This window comes from Pecten maximus, chromosome 15 (assembly GCF_902652985.1).
Source record: "Pecten maximus chromosome 15, xPecMax1.1, whole genome shotgun sequence".
Taxonomy (NCBI): Eukaryota; Metazoa; Mollusca; class Bivalvia; order Pectinida; family Pectinidae; genus Pecten; species Pecten maximus.
Genome location: NC_047029.1, coordinates 37,056,627 through 37,073,622, shown reverse-complemented (window position 1 = coordinate 37,073,622; position 16,996 = coordinate 37,056,627). Strand labels below are relative to the sequence as shown.

Sequence of the window (16,996 nt, the reverse complement as noted above, 5' to 3'; positions counted from 1 at the left end):
CGATAATATAATATAGCAAAACTGCAGAAAGTGACCAAAAATCAGTTTGGTGTTAATAGTGAAAAGTTTTAAATAGCATTTGGAGCGTGATACAGTGTTAAGTGTAATTTTTAGGGTGGAAATTGTGTAAAGTGTGTAACATTTCGATGGTAATAATGTTAAGTATGTAACGTTTTGAGGGTGTAATAGACTTTTGAAAGATTATGATAAAAAAAAAGTAAATTGCCCCCCCCCCCCCCCCCCCCCCCCCCCCCCCAGTCTCTGGTTCTATTTACTTTGAAAGATGGCAAGCCTAACGTTTCCTAAATTGCTGCTAGGGGCAGACGTATATATATGTTGGTCCCTGTTGCTATTGTTGTCATTCGGCATGTCACTGTATACATGTAGTTGCAGTTGTTTAAACATTCTCAAAATAAAATAAAAATAAAAATGACGCTTTATAGTGTTTTAATTAACATAGCTCAATAGTAAAAGTAGAGAAATGATAAATTGTTATTAAATTGTCCAGAATAAGTGTTTCGTAACTTATTTTGAACCAGAGACGGATATCACTGTAATATAAGGGCCATGCCTATGTTTGAATTTCCCACACACACACAAAAAACATGCCGGGGAATTCCCTTTCGCGGAAAACCCATATCACGTGATCACATTTTATATATTTAGTTGTGACAAACTTGCGGAGCCGACGCCACTTTGTGAGTATTAATTAATGGCTTATGCATGAAATATAACAATTTTCTACTTACAATACATTATATACATTTAATACAGCTATAAGATTTAATCACACAATGTAAATCATGTAAATACAGGTCTGTCAGGCCGGCTAAGAGACCGGTAACCTAAACTACGCAGTAGACACATGTAAACATTTCCTACATTGCTCACAAGTTTTTACTTTGGCATCTCTCTGTACCGTTTAGTGCTATTTAAACATGGACATAAATCCATTCTTAGGTACCATTCGTAACTCTATGGTTTAATTTTAGGCGATTTTGTTTCTTGTGCACTTTGTAGATGTATACAATGTAGTTACACATTGTACACCTGACATGTATGAGTCATACATGTAAGTCATGAGATGTTTAGCAAATTCTATTTTTAGTTTTCACTAATTTCATATAAACAGTGGTCACGTGTTTCCACATTGATCAGACACTAGATCAGAATGAGCATATAGACCTAAATGTACATTTTAATTAGATTGACAATACTAGATATAGTTCAAAATCTTATGATCTGTCTTATTCGGTAAAACATAAATGATGAAATATACATATGACAGCATATTATGAAGACAAAATTTGATGAAAACTGTCTACCCCCCCCCCCCCCCCCCCCCCCCCCCCCACACACACACACAAAAAAACAACAAACAATAAAACAATAACAAACAAAGAATACATTATAGTTTTTTTTCCTAATCTTGTCCGGTTTCAGGGTCTTTCCTCTGTAAACTGTGGTCAGTTTCATGTGTCTTTGCGTGTACATTACATGTACATGCAAAATTTATATCAGGCTGCAGCATATGGACAGCTACATACAACATGCGCACACGTTATTTGATATTAAATCAGCATATATATTACATCTAAATGATATTGGGTTTGGCCATTTTTCAAAATTGAAATCCTAGACAAACATCATACTCATCAATATTTTGTGTCTAATAATATAATGATCAGTCACCATCAATATATGCATGTGTGTATCAAGTCCAGATATTTCTAACTACCAAAATTTAAAAAATTTTCACAAACATTTTAAATGGTATTTTCATGTTACAATACCAGAAGTTTCCTGTGATGAGGCAAATATTTGACTTACAGTTACATGTACAGCTGTACACATGTTTGATGTCAGAAAAGAAAAAAAAATCAAATCCTCATTTTAGGAGGCATATTATCTTGTCAATATGCATTTCCTTGTTTCCAAGCAGTAGCAATAAAAATGATTAATCATTCATGTGTTTTTGTTATCAGTTTAAACTAAACACGTACATCAATATGTAGTTTGAAGTATTTCTTTGAGATAGATGATGAAATAGGAAATTAATTTTGAAATGCCGGGGAGGAGGTGGACTTGGTGGACGGGGCAGGGTGTTGGTGGGTGTGGGGGATTTAAGTTTCTGTTGTGTCCGTCCTTCCACACATTATCACTTATCTCCTACTCTATTGGAACTTCATAATTGGAGCTTGGGCTCACCTACATGTAGGCAAAGCGGTATGTCATGTGTCAAAATACGACCACTCTGACCTTCATTTCACCTTTATGGAAACTTTACTTATTTTACAACAATTGAGAAACAAGTTATATTAATTCATATTAATCCCGCTTGTTGGACCGGATGGAAGCGCGCGAGGGGTCTTACTGTGGGAGGAAACCGGAGTACCCGGGGAAAACCCACATGGTCAGGCAGGTGACCCCGTACCTTAATTTTCACGTCCGATTGGGGAATCGAACCCAGGCCGCCTTGGTGAAAGGCAAGTGTGTTACCACTGTGCCACCCGACCACCATTTCACCTTTGACCTACATCAATGAAAAAGAATGACACTGGATACTTGGGACATATAGGTGTGGTGGTGTCATAGAATAAAATGTCATCTGACATACATTCTGACCTTTGACCTACATCAAAATAAAAAGATTTGGAATCCTATCTCCTACTGTCACTTCATACTTGGGGCTTTGGTGAAATGAGGCCATATATTGTGTTTCAAAAGAAAGTCACAGTGACCTTCATTTTGACCTTTGAACTTAATTAAAGAAAACAAAGTATGTGAATGGGCTCTATTTCCTACACTTCTTGACACTAGCACTTTATACTTGTGCGTTCACTGAGGTGAGGCAGTGTGTCATATGCATGTATCAAAGGTAGGCCAATATGACATATATTCTGACCTTTGACCTATTAAATCAAAGAAAAATATCACATTGGCACTTCATACTTTAGGCCTTTGGTTACCAGTGTGAGGTGATGTGTACATGTCCTGTTTGAAAAAAGGGTCACTGTGACTTAAGTTGTGACCTTTGACCTACATGAAAGAAAAAAAATTGTATTGGCTTTATCTACTACATTATCTGAAACTGGCACTTGATGCTTAGGTTATAGTTTTGTATTGTGTCCTTTCTATACCTCCTTCTGCACATTATCTTAACTGGGCTCTATCTGCTAAACCTCTTGACACTGGAACTTTATACCTACATCAAAGAAAAACATCACACTGGCACTTCATAATTGGGACATGGATTCACCTAGGTTTGGTGTTGTCATGTATCAAAATGATATCAATCTGACATATTCTGGTCTTTGACCTAAATCAAAGAATAAAACGTTTCTGGACCCTTATCTTTGTGGTTTATGGATCCCTGGTTCATGGTCCATGGTTCTTTGGTATGTGGGTCTCTGGTTCATAGTTCATGGTTCTTTGGTATGTGGGTCTCTGGTTCATAGTTCATGGTCCTTTGGTATGTGGGTCTCTGGTTCATAGTTCATGGTCCTTTGGTATGTGGGTCTCTGGTTCATAGTTCATGGTCCTTTGGTATGTGGGTCTCTGGTTCATAGTTCATGGTCCTTTGGTATGTGGGTCTCTGGTTCATAGTTCATGGTCCTTTGGTATGTGGGTCTCTGGTTCATAGTTCATGGTCCTTTGGTATGTGGGTCTCTGGTTCATAGTTCATGAGTCTGTTTTTCCTTGGTTCTTGGGTAGCACACCACAGTAAGACAGCCTGGCCATGGGCAATTTTTTTGTTAAGCAAATAACTCCTGTATTATGATATGCATAAAAAATGAAAAAACAAATGTACACTATAATTGGTATATTCAGTATGAAGTAGTACATACAGGCTTCACATTTATTAAAAAAAAAATTAATAAATTGGTTCCGGATTTTAAATATCCGGATTTTCCGAACGTGTGTTTACACAGGAAATTTAGTTTTGCCTACAGCGAAAAATGGAAGCCCACAGGAAAGGTAAGATAGCGGAAAACTTAATTTACAACATATGTCCAAACAAGATTAATTCTGTCTTTGGGATAGAGATGTTTAATTTTAGATAGGTTTCAGAAAAAAAATTGTATAGAGAATTGTGCCATTTTGGGTCAAATATCATAATATTTTGCAATTTTGGAGAATTTTTTAAGCTGTTACCATGGTATTCACAGCTCCAAAACTCACAGAAAATATCAGTTGACTTATCCTTCAGAGCTCTTTTAAAATTGCAAATGTTGTACAGATTTCAAATATATATACTTTATTAGAGGTTATATGTAAGGTTAACTGGCAATGTTTACATATCTAAAACATGTGCCATATTTTTCAGAATTTGGCATTTTTACTGTACACTGCTACCCTGGTCCAAGGTTCATAGGTCCAAGATTTGTGATTTCATGGTTCGTGGTTCATGGGTTTATGGTCCATAGTCCTAGGTTCATGGGTTCATGGTTCTATGGTCCATGGGTCCGTGGTCCAAGGTTCATGGGTCAGTGGTTCCATGGTCTGTGATTCATGGGTATGTGGTTTTTGGTTCATGGGTCATTGTCTATGGGTCTGTGTGGTTCCAGGGTCAGTAGTTGGTGGTTACATTGTTCCTGGTTTATGAGATCGTGGTCGGTAGTTCATGGTTCTGTGATTCCTGGTCTGTGGTTCCTTGGTCTGTGGTTCATGGTGTAGGAGTTCATATTCCAAGGGTCTCTCTGTGCATGGTTCGTGGCTCATGAGTCCATGGTCAATGGGTTCATTATCCATGGGTCCGTGTCCGTGGTTCTGTTGTTCATGGGTCTGTTGTTTGTGGGTCAGTTGGTTGTGGGTCATGGGTCCTTGGTCTGTATGTGCATGGTTCGTGGTCCAAGCAAACATTGTTCACAGTTTGTGGTCCATGGGACTATTGTTCATGGTTCGTGGTCTTTGTTCGGTTCTGTGTTCTGTGGTCTGTGGGTACATTGTCCATTGGTCCGTGTTTGTGGTCCCAGGTTCAGGGCCAATGGTTTGTGGTTGATATCTTTTAGGTCATCTGATCCGAAGGGTCAGGATGACCTATCACCATCATGTATCGTACGCGTGCCCCGTGCTCCGTCCGTAAATTTTCATTCAGTGACTTCAAACGAAGGGTGAGGGTACTGATATTTTGCATGTAGCTTCCTTGAATAAAGCTCTATCAAGTTTGTTCAAATAGATGACCTTGAACTACTTTCAAGGTCACAGGTGTCAAATAGGCTAAAATCTTCAAATGACTTCTCCATAACCAAGAAGAGCTAGGGAGTTGATATTGGGTCTGTAGCATGCTTGGGTGAAGGGTTACCAAGTTTGTTCAAATGAACCTTGACCTTTATTCAAGGTCACATGGGTCATATAGGCAAAAATCTTCAAACATCTTCTAAATAACCAAGAGGCTCAGGGACTTGATATTGGTCATGTAGCATGCAGGGATGAAGGGCTACCAAGTTTGTTCAAATAAAAGACCTTGACCTTCATTCAAGGTCACATTGGTCATATAGGCTAAAATGTTTAAATGACTTCTTCTCAATAATCAAGAGTGCCAGGAAGTTGATATTAGGCCTGTAGCATGCTGGGGTGAAGGGCTACTGAATTTGTTCAAGTGAATGACCTTGGCCTACATTCAAGGTCACAGGGTTGAATAGGCTGATATGTTTGAACAACTTCTTCTCATGAATTAAATGTTCCAGGGAGTTGATATTGGGTCTTTAGCATGCTAGGTTGAAGGGCTACCATGTTTGTTCAAATGAATGACCTTGACCTTCATTCTAGGTCGCATGGGTCAGATAGGCTATCCTCTTCAAACAACTTCTTCTCAATAACCAAGAGGCCCAGGGACTTGATATTGGGCCTGTAGCATGCTCGGGTGAAGGGCTACCAAGTTTGTTCAATTAAATGACCTTTACCTACATTCAAGGCCACAGGGGTGAAATCTGCTTAAATATTTAAACAATAATTTTGCGATAGCCAAGAGTGTCTGAGACCTTATATTAGGCCAATAGAATGCTGGAATGAAGGACTAGAAAATTTATTGATATGAATAAACCTATCCTACTCTGATAGTTGAATAAAGATGTAAGCAGCATAGTATCTGTAGAAATGATCTCAATCAACTTCAAAGTTGCTGTAGAGCCAGGTGAACGATACATACCCATTGGGCCTCTTGTTCATTGCTCAGAGGGTCCATGTGTCTTCTTGTGGTTCGGGGATTCGTGGGTCCATGGGTTTATGTGTCCGTTGTTCAGGTTCATTGGTCCGTGGTTTGAGGCCGTGTTCTTTGGGTCTACATCCTGTGATTCATGAGTCCATGGCTCATGATCCACGGTTTGTAGTTCATTGGTCCGTGGGTCCTTAAACAGAACCAATAAACATCATTCAATAGTGGGCAGTAAGATGCCTCTGGGATCTATTGTAAGTAACAGCATATGTACTGACAACTCAGAAGCTATACACTTAATCCTACAGCTAGCCATTAGGAGATGTTAACATTTATCTGTCCACTAATCCTACAGCTAGCCATTAGGAAATGTTAACATTTATCTGTCCACTAATCCTACAGCTAGCCATTAGGAGATGTTAACATTTATCTGTCCACCATAATCCTACAGCTAGCCATTAGGAAATGTTAACATTTATCCGTCCACCATACTACAGCTAGCCATTAGGAAATGTTAACATTTATCTGTCCACTAATCCTACAGCTAGCCATTAGGAAATGTTAACATTTATCTGTCCACTAATCCTACAGCTAGCCATTAGGAGATGTTAACATTTATCTGTCCACTAATCCTACAGCTAGCCATTAGGAGATGTTAACATTTATCTGTCCACTAATCCTACAGCTAGCCATTAGGAAATGGTAACATTTATCCGTCCACTTGGACCTACACGAGCACACAAGGAGACATGTGGTTTTGAAACTGAGGTGGAAGTATGTAATACTGCTGATCTATGATTCCTGCTATTTAGAGGGAGTACCATAAATTTAGTGGCCGCGGTGGTTTTTCCCTGTGCACACCGGCTTTCCACCACCTCCAAAACATGGCACGTCTCAAAATGACCCTGGCTGTTCATAGGACATTGAACAAAAAACCCCAAACAGTACCATAACTATATTCACATTTCATGAATTCGCCTTCAATGTATTGTCACGAAAACTGTGTTTGTCAGCCAGCCATTTTCAAATCAGGATTCATACACTGTTTAAATTGTTCTTGTGAAATTAAATAATATATTGTCTTGTTGAATAAATGAAAATATAGTGTTCGACATAAATTTATTTCTTATTTTAGCTGAGGAAGAATGGTTAAGCCACACGCTGGCGTTAACGAACTGTTTGGACAACCTGATGTTGATGGTTCTTCCTATAAAGTCATGGAACAACTGTCAGGAGAGAATTCTGATGGTGGCCTTGAAAAAACACAGAAGCTATTCGAATACAGTAGCTGTATGTCGAGTGATGTTCTCAATGATTGTCTTGACATGCAGGACGAATATGGAAACCAGAAAATTGGAGGAACAGGCGAAATGTCTGATAATGAAAACGATTTAGAAAAACAGTAAGTATGAATAACAGTGCTACTTGAAATGATGACTTTCATTTCAGAGAAATGTTGATATATATATATTATTAATGTTTAAAGTAGTAAAATATTTCATACTAAATATTCTGTTAAACACTTAATCACAAAAGTGAGGTTCATTTAACATAGGGTGAGGAGGTTCATTTAACATAGGGTGAGGAGGTTCACATATCATAGGGTGAGGAGGTTCACATTGTAGAGTGAAGAGACTGACATATCATAGGGTGGTCAGGTTCATATATAAAAACCAAAGTATATTGATTACATTAATTGTGTTTTGTTTTAATATCATAGGCATCAAAGGCTACTTGATGGAAGTTTTAACAATATTCAGTCTGACCACAGACATGGAAGGGTTGATGACGATCTGTATGGAGGTCCAGGGATCAGATGTCTGGATCAGTGTACTTCAAACAACCAACCAGATGACCTGAAGGTTTTGGATGGATGCAATATACATATTAAAGAGAAAAGCTTCGGACAACAGCTGGTTACAATGAAACAAGAATGTCAGCTTCAGCAGTAAGTTACTTTAGAGAAAAGCTTCAAAATACCGAACAAGTCAACTTAGCAGTAAGACACTTTAGACAAAAGCTTCAAAAATACCAAATATGTCAACTACAGCAGTAAGACACTTTAGACAAAAGCTTCAAAAATACCAAATATGTCAACTACAGCAGTAAGTTACTCTAGACAAAAGCTTCGAAATACCAAACATGTCAACTTCAGCAGTAAGTTACTCTAGACAAAAGCTTTAAAATACCGAACATGATCATTTCACTATTTGTATTTTTGTAATTAGATATCCACATTGAAATTAAAAACATTTTTTTTGTTCTTGAAAGAGAAATGTTTTTAATGACAGGAAATATAAACTACATGTACTCAAATATGCTGCTGTAATAAGTTTATTGGATACTCTAACAACCATCACTATCATTTTCTTATAGAGATCCAAAGACCTTGATGGATGAGAATGAAAAGCTAGTGTGTTCTCTTGGAAAGGGAACCGAAGCTGAATGTATTCTGTACCAGAATGTACACACAAACAAGCTGGTCGTCCATAAAAAGGTAGAGAGTGACCCGAGAAGTTATATAAAAATATATAATAACTAAACCATTAATGTTGAACCTCCCTGTCCTTGATTTTAATATTACTTTTGACCTTTATCCATATAGTCACCTCCGAGGTATCTTGACTGGAGTCCTTGGCATCATCAGCTATCCATAGAAAGTTAAGACAGCGTTATTGATGTAGTTAATCTATTGGAAAAGGATATTTGGATTCACCTGCATTTTCTTCTCAATTTGTTTGCAAATGTGCGTATATGTTGTGTGTGTTTTGTACAATCTTTGAAGTAATATGCCTCAACCATGCTGTTCTATTTAACAGTACTACGGAAAACCAAGAACAAGGGAACGTGACACCCTGGAAGCCTTACGGGGTCATAGAAATATACCAGCAGTTTACGGAACTGCTATGGATGATGGACATCACGTGCTTCGTATGGAGTTCTGCGGTAAGTTGGAAGTCAGTCACACATGTTATAATCCTCTCTGGTATATAGGTAACCATGACTATCCAATCACTCTGGTATATAGGTAACCATGGTTATCTGATCACTCCGGTATATAGGTAACCATGACTATCTGATCACTCTGGTATATAGGTAACCATGGCTATCTGATCACTCCGGTATATAGGTAACCATGGCTATCTGATCACTCAGGTATATAGGTAACCATGACTATCTGATCACTCAGGTATATAGGTAACCATGACTATCTGATCACTCCGGTATATAGGTAACCATGACTATCTGATCACTCAGGTATATAGGTAACCATGACTATCTGATCACTCCGGTATATAGGTAACCATGACTATCTGATCACTCAGGTATATAGGTAACCATGGTTTTCCAATCACTCCAGTATATAGGTAACCATAGTTATCCAATCACTCCAGTATATAGGTAGCCATGACTATCCAACCACTCAGGTATATAGGTAACCATGATTATCCAATCACTCAGGTATATAGTTATCCATGGCTATCCAACCACTCAGGCATATAGGTAACCATGACTATCGAATCACTCAGGTATATAGATAACCATGACTATCCAATCACTCAGGTATATAGGTAACCATGGTTATCCAATCACTCAGGTATATAGGTATCCATGGCTATCCAACCACTCAGGTATATAGGTAACCATGGCTATCCAATCAAAGTAATTGATAAGAATGTATTATTGGCTTACAGGTCAATCTCTCCGTCAGTGGAGGAAACACAGAGGACAGGTGACGGAAACAGAGATATGGGCAATTTTTGAACAGTTTACAGATGGTTTGATTGGCCTTGACCACCATGGGGTAATCCATCGGGACCTCAAACGTAAGTAATATCTGGTTATGTGATCACTGATGTATTCAGTACTTACTAATTACTTGGTTTCCATAATTATTACCAGGCTGGTATTATATCTCTCTTTAATATGCCTGCTGGTTCCCTTCCCTGGTCCTCATTAAGTGGACTTGATATTACCTGTATTTGGTCGTAATTAACGAGTGTCACAATCACCTTTTGGAACAACTGGTCCTTATCTGAACGCTTTTTAGGTTTATTTGAAGGTTCCATGTTCAATTTAGTATCTCTTTCACACGATGGTGTTTAAACATGAATAAATGTGAGAGTCAGCATTAGTACATTTGTATGTGCTACACCTACAGTGTATCAACAGAAACAAAAAACAACGGAGTCTGATGGCAGGCCCAAAAGGGGTCCATTTGGCAATATTGATATTATCGACGACTTCTCTGGAACTTAGCAATGTGTGACATAGTCCAGTGGTTGTGATTTCTAGGTGAATGGAATTCAAATCTGTACAAACGCTGGAGCTGGAGCTGACCCCCAGGGGCCTGAGGGGCGGTGCAAAAGGAGTAATTTAACTATATTACTATAAACGACTTCTTCTATTTTTGAAACTGTTGTGATCCCCATCCCTTTAACTCATACAGCATGGCTGGGCATCAAAATATAAACACGTTCATGTTGTAGAAATGATATTGTTTTATTTTGACTTTAGCTTGAATCAACAAGTTGAGTAATACAGGCCCTCATAGGAGGTGTACCCACAGTTTTACCGGCGTGAGATTTCATTTTATCTTGCCTTTGACAGAATTATCCAAAATTTTACCAGTGTGATATTAACATCATCTTTCACCCTTCGGAGGTCAACCAGGGGGATCTCAACTGGAGGGGGTAGATTCTTAATTTGCAAAGCCTCCTGTTTTGCAGCTTAATAATCTTACTCTGCGGGTTGAGATTTCCCGTCTCTCTCCAAGAGGTTAAATGGTGATTTTCCCCTTACCCTGTTTGGCCTATGATGTATCTAATATTGACATTACATCAATCCAAGACAATATTGATGTGACGTGATAGAATTTTAGACGTGATTTTATGTTGCTGTAACATCATTCAATTGTTTGGGAACTTGCAACTTGTCTCAACCCTAAAGAGAGATAAGAAAATATCCGACACCGGTAAAGTTGTTGATCTCCCTGTCCAGGGTAAGAGAAACAATTTTCTCCTTACCTGACAGAAATATCCACAATTTCACCTGTGTAAGATTAAATGCTCTCTTTACCTCGGACAGAAGTATCTACAATTTTACCTGTGTAAGATTAAATGCTCTCTTTACCTTGGACAGAAGTATCGACAATTTTACCTGTGTAAGATTAAATGCTCTCTTTACCTCGGACAGAAGTATCTACAATTTTACCTGTGTAAGATTAAATGCTCTCTTTACCTTGGACAGAAGTATCGACAATTTTACCTGTGTAAGATTAAATGCTCTCTTTACCTTGGACAGAAGTATCGACAATTTTACCTGTGTAAGATTAAATGCTCTCTTTACCTTGGACAGAAGAATCGACAATTTTACCTGTGTGAGATTGCATGCCCTCTTACGTATACCCTGGACATTCAGAGTTATATCGGCGTGTGCTTTCACTTTTTACCTTAAAAATGAGAAATCCACATTTTTTCCAGCGTGTGATTTCCTTATTTACGTCGCTAGCAATCAACAGGCGACATATATAAATATGTATCGTTATGCCGGCTGCGTCAGCGTCCTCCGCTCTGAGGTATCCATGTGAAAGCTCAAGTTCCATTGGAACGATCAAACTCAAACTTGATGCGGTTCTTCCTTACCAGAATTTCTTGCATAAGATTGTTTCTGTACTGGTCAAAAGGTCGAAGGTCAATGTTACAGTTACTATGAATATAGAATCTGTACATTTCCACATTTTTACCCGGGTGTGATTTCATTTTCTCACCCTAAGAATGCGACATCCACATTTTCGTCATGTGATTTCATCTTCCCACCTTCAGAATGAGGCAAGCTACAGGTGTTGTTTTATGATTATAATGATGGCGATGATGATGATAGTAATGAAGAGGAAGAAATTGATGAGGAGGATTAATATCGAGAAACAAACCTCATATAATGTCTCGTGCACATTGAAGAAGGATGTCTGCTTCGATACGTCATCAGCAAATACAAGATAAGAAAATGGTTATAGAGACAACCCCTTACAGCAATTAGAGATCACTAAGGAAACCTGTTAAAAGAAACAGAACTGTACTCACGAGAGTTGACGACCAATGGTCTGTCCTCATGGACATGGTCAAGTTCAAGAGCATAGTTATAGACGTGTTCTAATGATTTAAAAACGTAGGATATGTATGAAAGGTACTTCAGGGCATTCTCGGTCAGGGCAGACAACCAAGTCAGATCCGTACCGATTAAGGTAAAGAATTTTCATTGAAGGAGGTCAATTCGCATTTGGATCGATAAGGCATGTAACACCTCTATACACGAATCCAAAGAGGCTGTGTCCAAACCAGTCATCGAGACAGTTATTTCCAGAATGTAGATATTTTTCGCACATCCGAAACTACTAATATGTTAACCAGTTCTGAATAACAATTTGTTTTCTATGGTATAATATATTGTCAAATCTTTCAAGTACATTCTCCAACCATCTCTTTTCTAGAATTCTCTAACACACATCTTGTAAACAACCACTTGTCCATGAATAGTTACAAACAAAATGATTCCATAAAAGGTTGCAAGAGTTATATATTTGTGTAAGGGTTGTCTCCCTTTAACAACTGGTATGTAACAATGTACAGGTATTCACTGTTAGGAATGTTACCCTAGGGGTGTCTTAACGGAGACCGGAAGTGTATCAAAATCTGTGGAAGGATATCCCTGAGGATACCTTGAAGGTAACCTTTTCCCTATGCTATTTAAACTGGGAAATTTGACCGAAAGTGCACTTAATTGTAAATTGTCAAATAAAAGGTAAATATAAGATCTAAGGTAAATTATGTAAATTGACAGTTTGTAATTTTTGTATGATAAATCTGGTGAATTTTTTTCCAGCCGATAATGCCTGCATCAGCAAGGATTTCATCACCAAGGATTTCATCATCAAGTTGATTGACTTCGGATCAGTGAAGACAGCACAGGATAAAGTGTCACAAGGAGGAAGGGTTACCGCCGCATATATGGCTCCCGAGATGTGGCTGTGGTGCTTCTGTAAATCTACACCTATCTCCAGTAAAGTGGACGTTTTCGCGTGTGGTCTTATTATCTGTTTCCTGGTATATGAATTCGACGTGGTCCCTAAAGCATTGGAAACCAATGACCACCAACAGATGCAGTATAAGGTATGGAACAAATATTGTAAGCTGTGTTAAGGTCGATGTCTTTTGTGTTCAAGTCTATTGTTTAAAAGCAAATATAAATCATATATTCAGAATTACGCTGATCATGGTCTTAATCTTTGTTTTAAGTTGTTGGTTTCACGAGTACAAGCAAAGTTTCTGGCTGCTGTTTAGAAGACGTTGATTTATCTCGGCTTCTATTCAGAAAATTTATTTTCTCTCTGCGTTTCGATAGTGGGAATGTATCATTGGCGGTCTTTGATGTAACTCCTTTTTATTAAAGATGATCCATTACCCGTCCCAAGTGGCTGAATATGTAAAGAGGACGTTTCCTGTTGACAAGTACAGCGAAGCCTTGAAAACTCTTCTCCTAAAAACGCTGGATGGCAACCCTAGTAGAAGAATTTCTGCGGCAGACGCCCATGAACAGATAGTAACACACAGTGAGTCCGATATCTTATTTTACATACAGCAATTAAACGTGGAGGACATATTTCGCATAATACAAGTCAGTAAACTGTTAAAGATATCTTGATTCTTGATTATTTTGATCATAGGATGGCATATTTTATCAGAACAATTTCATGATTGATTATGTAATTTGTTTCCTTTTTAATGATTTTGAGTTTTGATGTTTAATTCCTTACGTACTTACAGTGTCTCCTTCCAATGTCAATACAAAACATGAAGACGAAGAAATTAAAGGTTTAGGAATCGATATGGTCAACCATACTACCTCTCTGAACATACTGACTCCATCAGCAACTGCTCCCTTCACCGAAACTGTTCTAGGTGTAGGGAAGGTTTACCACCTACCTGACTTCTTGACGTCACAGAAGAAAACGGATTTTCCATCAGCGCGAGTGGCAATCAGCAGCATCGCTGACAATGATGTCAGTCTGGATGTCAGCAGTTTCCCCACATATCATCTAGATCTGATGGGACAGGCGACAGCGATATCTTCATTCGGGACAGAGCTGACATTACCAAATTGCTCGTTTGAACAGCCATCTGCCGCGGTGCCAATCAGAATTATGTCAGCCGAGGCACCAAGAGCAACCTTCACAGAAAGTGGCAGCAACCAGCACATTGACATGGGTGGGACAGTCCCGACCAATACAACCCAAAGGTACCAAGTCCAATGTACTAATGCCTCCATGGGAATCACAGAACCAATGAGTTTTATGACCGATATCTCACCGCAACAATGTTCAGCTACACTTGCCAACCAGGGAAGTAAGCCAATTGTACCTAACAGCCAGTCAATGATCCTGTACCAGGAGCAACTTAACGAAATCCAACCTTTGGGCGAAAGTAATCATCCCGCCACAATCGTGGATGAAGGAACAGCTGTATCAGAAGCTGTTCAAGAAGAACCAGATCGGCAAGCTAACCCGGAAGTTCTGATGAAGCTGTCGGATCTAATCAGGAACGGGTCTCGAAAAAGAAATTTACCTGATTTACCTACAGAATTCACTAATCTTCCCAATCTGGATATGATACAGTGCAAGAAGAAACGAAGATAAGATGATTGACATCGACATCTAAATAGTTCTCCATTACAGAACACGTAGAATATATTGATATTCCGTCATAGGAGTGAAATGTATGTTGAATTAAACGGGAAACCATTCAGTATCCTCTATGTACACAACCACATTATATTGAATTGTAAACTCGCTCTTTTATTTTTTGGTGAAAGAGTAATTATCATTACATATTACGTATATTTGATACTTCACGCTTTCAATATCTATTTGTTTTCTAGAGTTTTTAGAGTCAAGTAGATGAAACGTTTTCGGGGTTCGGAGGTCAAAATATGAACCAATTTCAGAATATTCAGCCAAGTGATTATTTCGGTTGAGTGTAAATTATTATGATTTTATAGAGTGTCAAACATTGCATCAGCACACACAGACACGCGCACACGCACAAGCTCACACATACACACCCTCACACAAACCCACATACACACACACGCTCACACACTTTCACACACACGCACGTGCATAAAGTTGTCAGTTATTTTGATATCAGTTATTTTAGCTTATCAAACGTACTCAAAGCAAGATAATCCTAATCATGCATTTATATATTTTGGCCGGTGTTGTAACTGACTGAGCTATCGTGGACCCCTCACCTGAGATTACATGGCCGGTGTTGTAACTGACTTCGCTATCGTGGACTCCTCACCTGAGGTTACGTGGTCGGTGTTGTAACTGACTGGGCTATCGTGGACCCTCACCTGAGGTTACGTGGTCGGTGTTGTAACTGACTTCGCTATCGTGGACCCCTCACCTGAGGTTACATGGCCGGTGTTGTAACTGACTGGGCTATCGTGGACCCTCACCTGAGGTTACGTGGTCGGTGTTGTAACTGACTGAGCTATCGTGGACCCCTCACCTGAGATTACATGGCCGGTGTTGTAACTGACTTCGCTATCGTGGACTCCTCACCTGAGGTTACGTGGTCGGTGTTGTAACTGACTGGGCTATCGTGGACCCTCACCTGAGGTTACGTGGTCGGTGTTGTAACTGACTTCGCTATCGTGGACCCCTCACCTGAGGTTACATGGCCGGTGTTGTAACTGACCGAGATATCGTGGACCCCTCACCTGAGGTTACATGGCCGGTGTTGTAACTGACTGGGCTATCGTGGACCCTCACCTGAGGTTACGTGGTCGGTGTTGTAACTGACTGAGCTATCGTTGACCCCTCACCTGAGGTTACATGACCGGTGCTGTAATTGACTGAGCTATCGTGGACCCCTCACCTGAGGTTGCCTGGCCGGTATTGTAACTGAATGCTCTAACCGCTCTTCCGGTGAAACACTAATCACAGTGTGGTGCAGAATGTACCAAACAATATTTGTGGTCCTACAAAACCATGTCCATCGGAGCGCTACGAGTTATATTTTATGTCATTATTAATATGTCTTTATTTTATAGCAATATTCGAGTTATGTTCCTGCTTGTATTTGTTATGCATGTCGCAATATTCATTTTTGTTCCTGATTGCTGATATTATTACAAATCTAAATTCAATATTTCTAAATATCATACAATTCACGCATATTAAAGATACATTTTTTGTACTTTTATGAATATTGATATGAATAAGCAACCCTTTCATCATTGTCGTACCTATCAAAAAGCTAAAAAAAAAAATCAGTTTTTGCGGTTTATTTTATCCGATTTATCCAATATAATTTGGAAAGAGGCATGATATATTGGTTACAATGCTAATAGTGTTAACAAACGTCAAACATTGACTCGAAAGATGATGATAAAACATCTATCGAAGGTATCAATCTGTTAAAATCTAAGCTGTAAAAAAGTTAATTGTATCTCGAAGAAGTTCTTTTGCACACCCCATTATTTAGTAGGTATTTTTGGTGTTTTAAGCTATTATGTGGGGCATTGTTTATTTCATAGTGTCATATTTTATACTGTATCATTTTTATGACATGAAGTGTTTAAAGACAAGTACATGTTCAGCAATGCCTGGAATGAGTTTGTAATTCAGGGTTAAAAGGGGGAAAGTCAAGTAGCATCACTCTAGATCCATTCATTTCTAAATGTTTTTTTATCAAACATTTTAAAAGCATAAAACAAATTCCTGAAATGAGTTCGTATTTCAGGGTTACACAACACCTACACTTTAGTTGCATTTTT

The 16,996-nt window shown here is 38.7% G+C and overlaps 1 protein-coding gene across 1 annotated transcript; it reads left to right on the top strand.

The window, feature by feature from the left end:
- Positions 1–356: 356 nt before the first annotated feature.
- Positions 357–16,974, top strand: LOC117343781 (sucrose non-fermenting protein kinase 1-like). Its single transcript, XM_033906279.1, has 9 exons — positions 357–698; positions 7,293–7,559; positions 7,878–8,105; positions 8,534–8,654; positions 8,977–9,103; positions 9,853–9,984; positions 13,040–13,326; positions 13,607–13,766; positions 13,981–16,974. The coding sequence occupies exons 2-9, from the start codon at positions 7,303–7,305 to the stop codon at positions 14,847–14,849; spliced, it is 2,181 nt and encodes a 726-aa protein (XP_033762170.1). The 5' UTR covers positions 357–698; positions 7,293–7,302; the 3' UTR covers positions 14,850–16,974.
- The last annotated feature ends 22 nt before the right edge of the window (positions 16,975–16,996 follow it).

Excerpts from the sequence above, each read along its gene's own strand:
- LOC117343781 (XM_033906279.1), top strand. The coding sequence starts at position 7,303 with ATGGTTAAGCCACACGCTGGCGTTAACGAACTGTTTGGACAACCTGAT. Across the intron at positions 7,560-7,877 it reads GAAAACGATTTAGAAAAACA|GCATCAAAGGCTACTTGATG; the intron begins GTAAGTATGAAT and ends TTAATATCATAG. Across the intron at positions 8,106-8,533 it reads CAAGAATGTCAGCTTCAGCA|AGATCCAAAGACCTTGATGG; the intron begins GTAAGTTACTTT and ends ATTTTCTTATAG.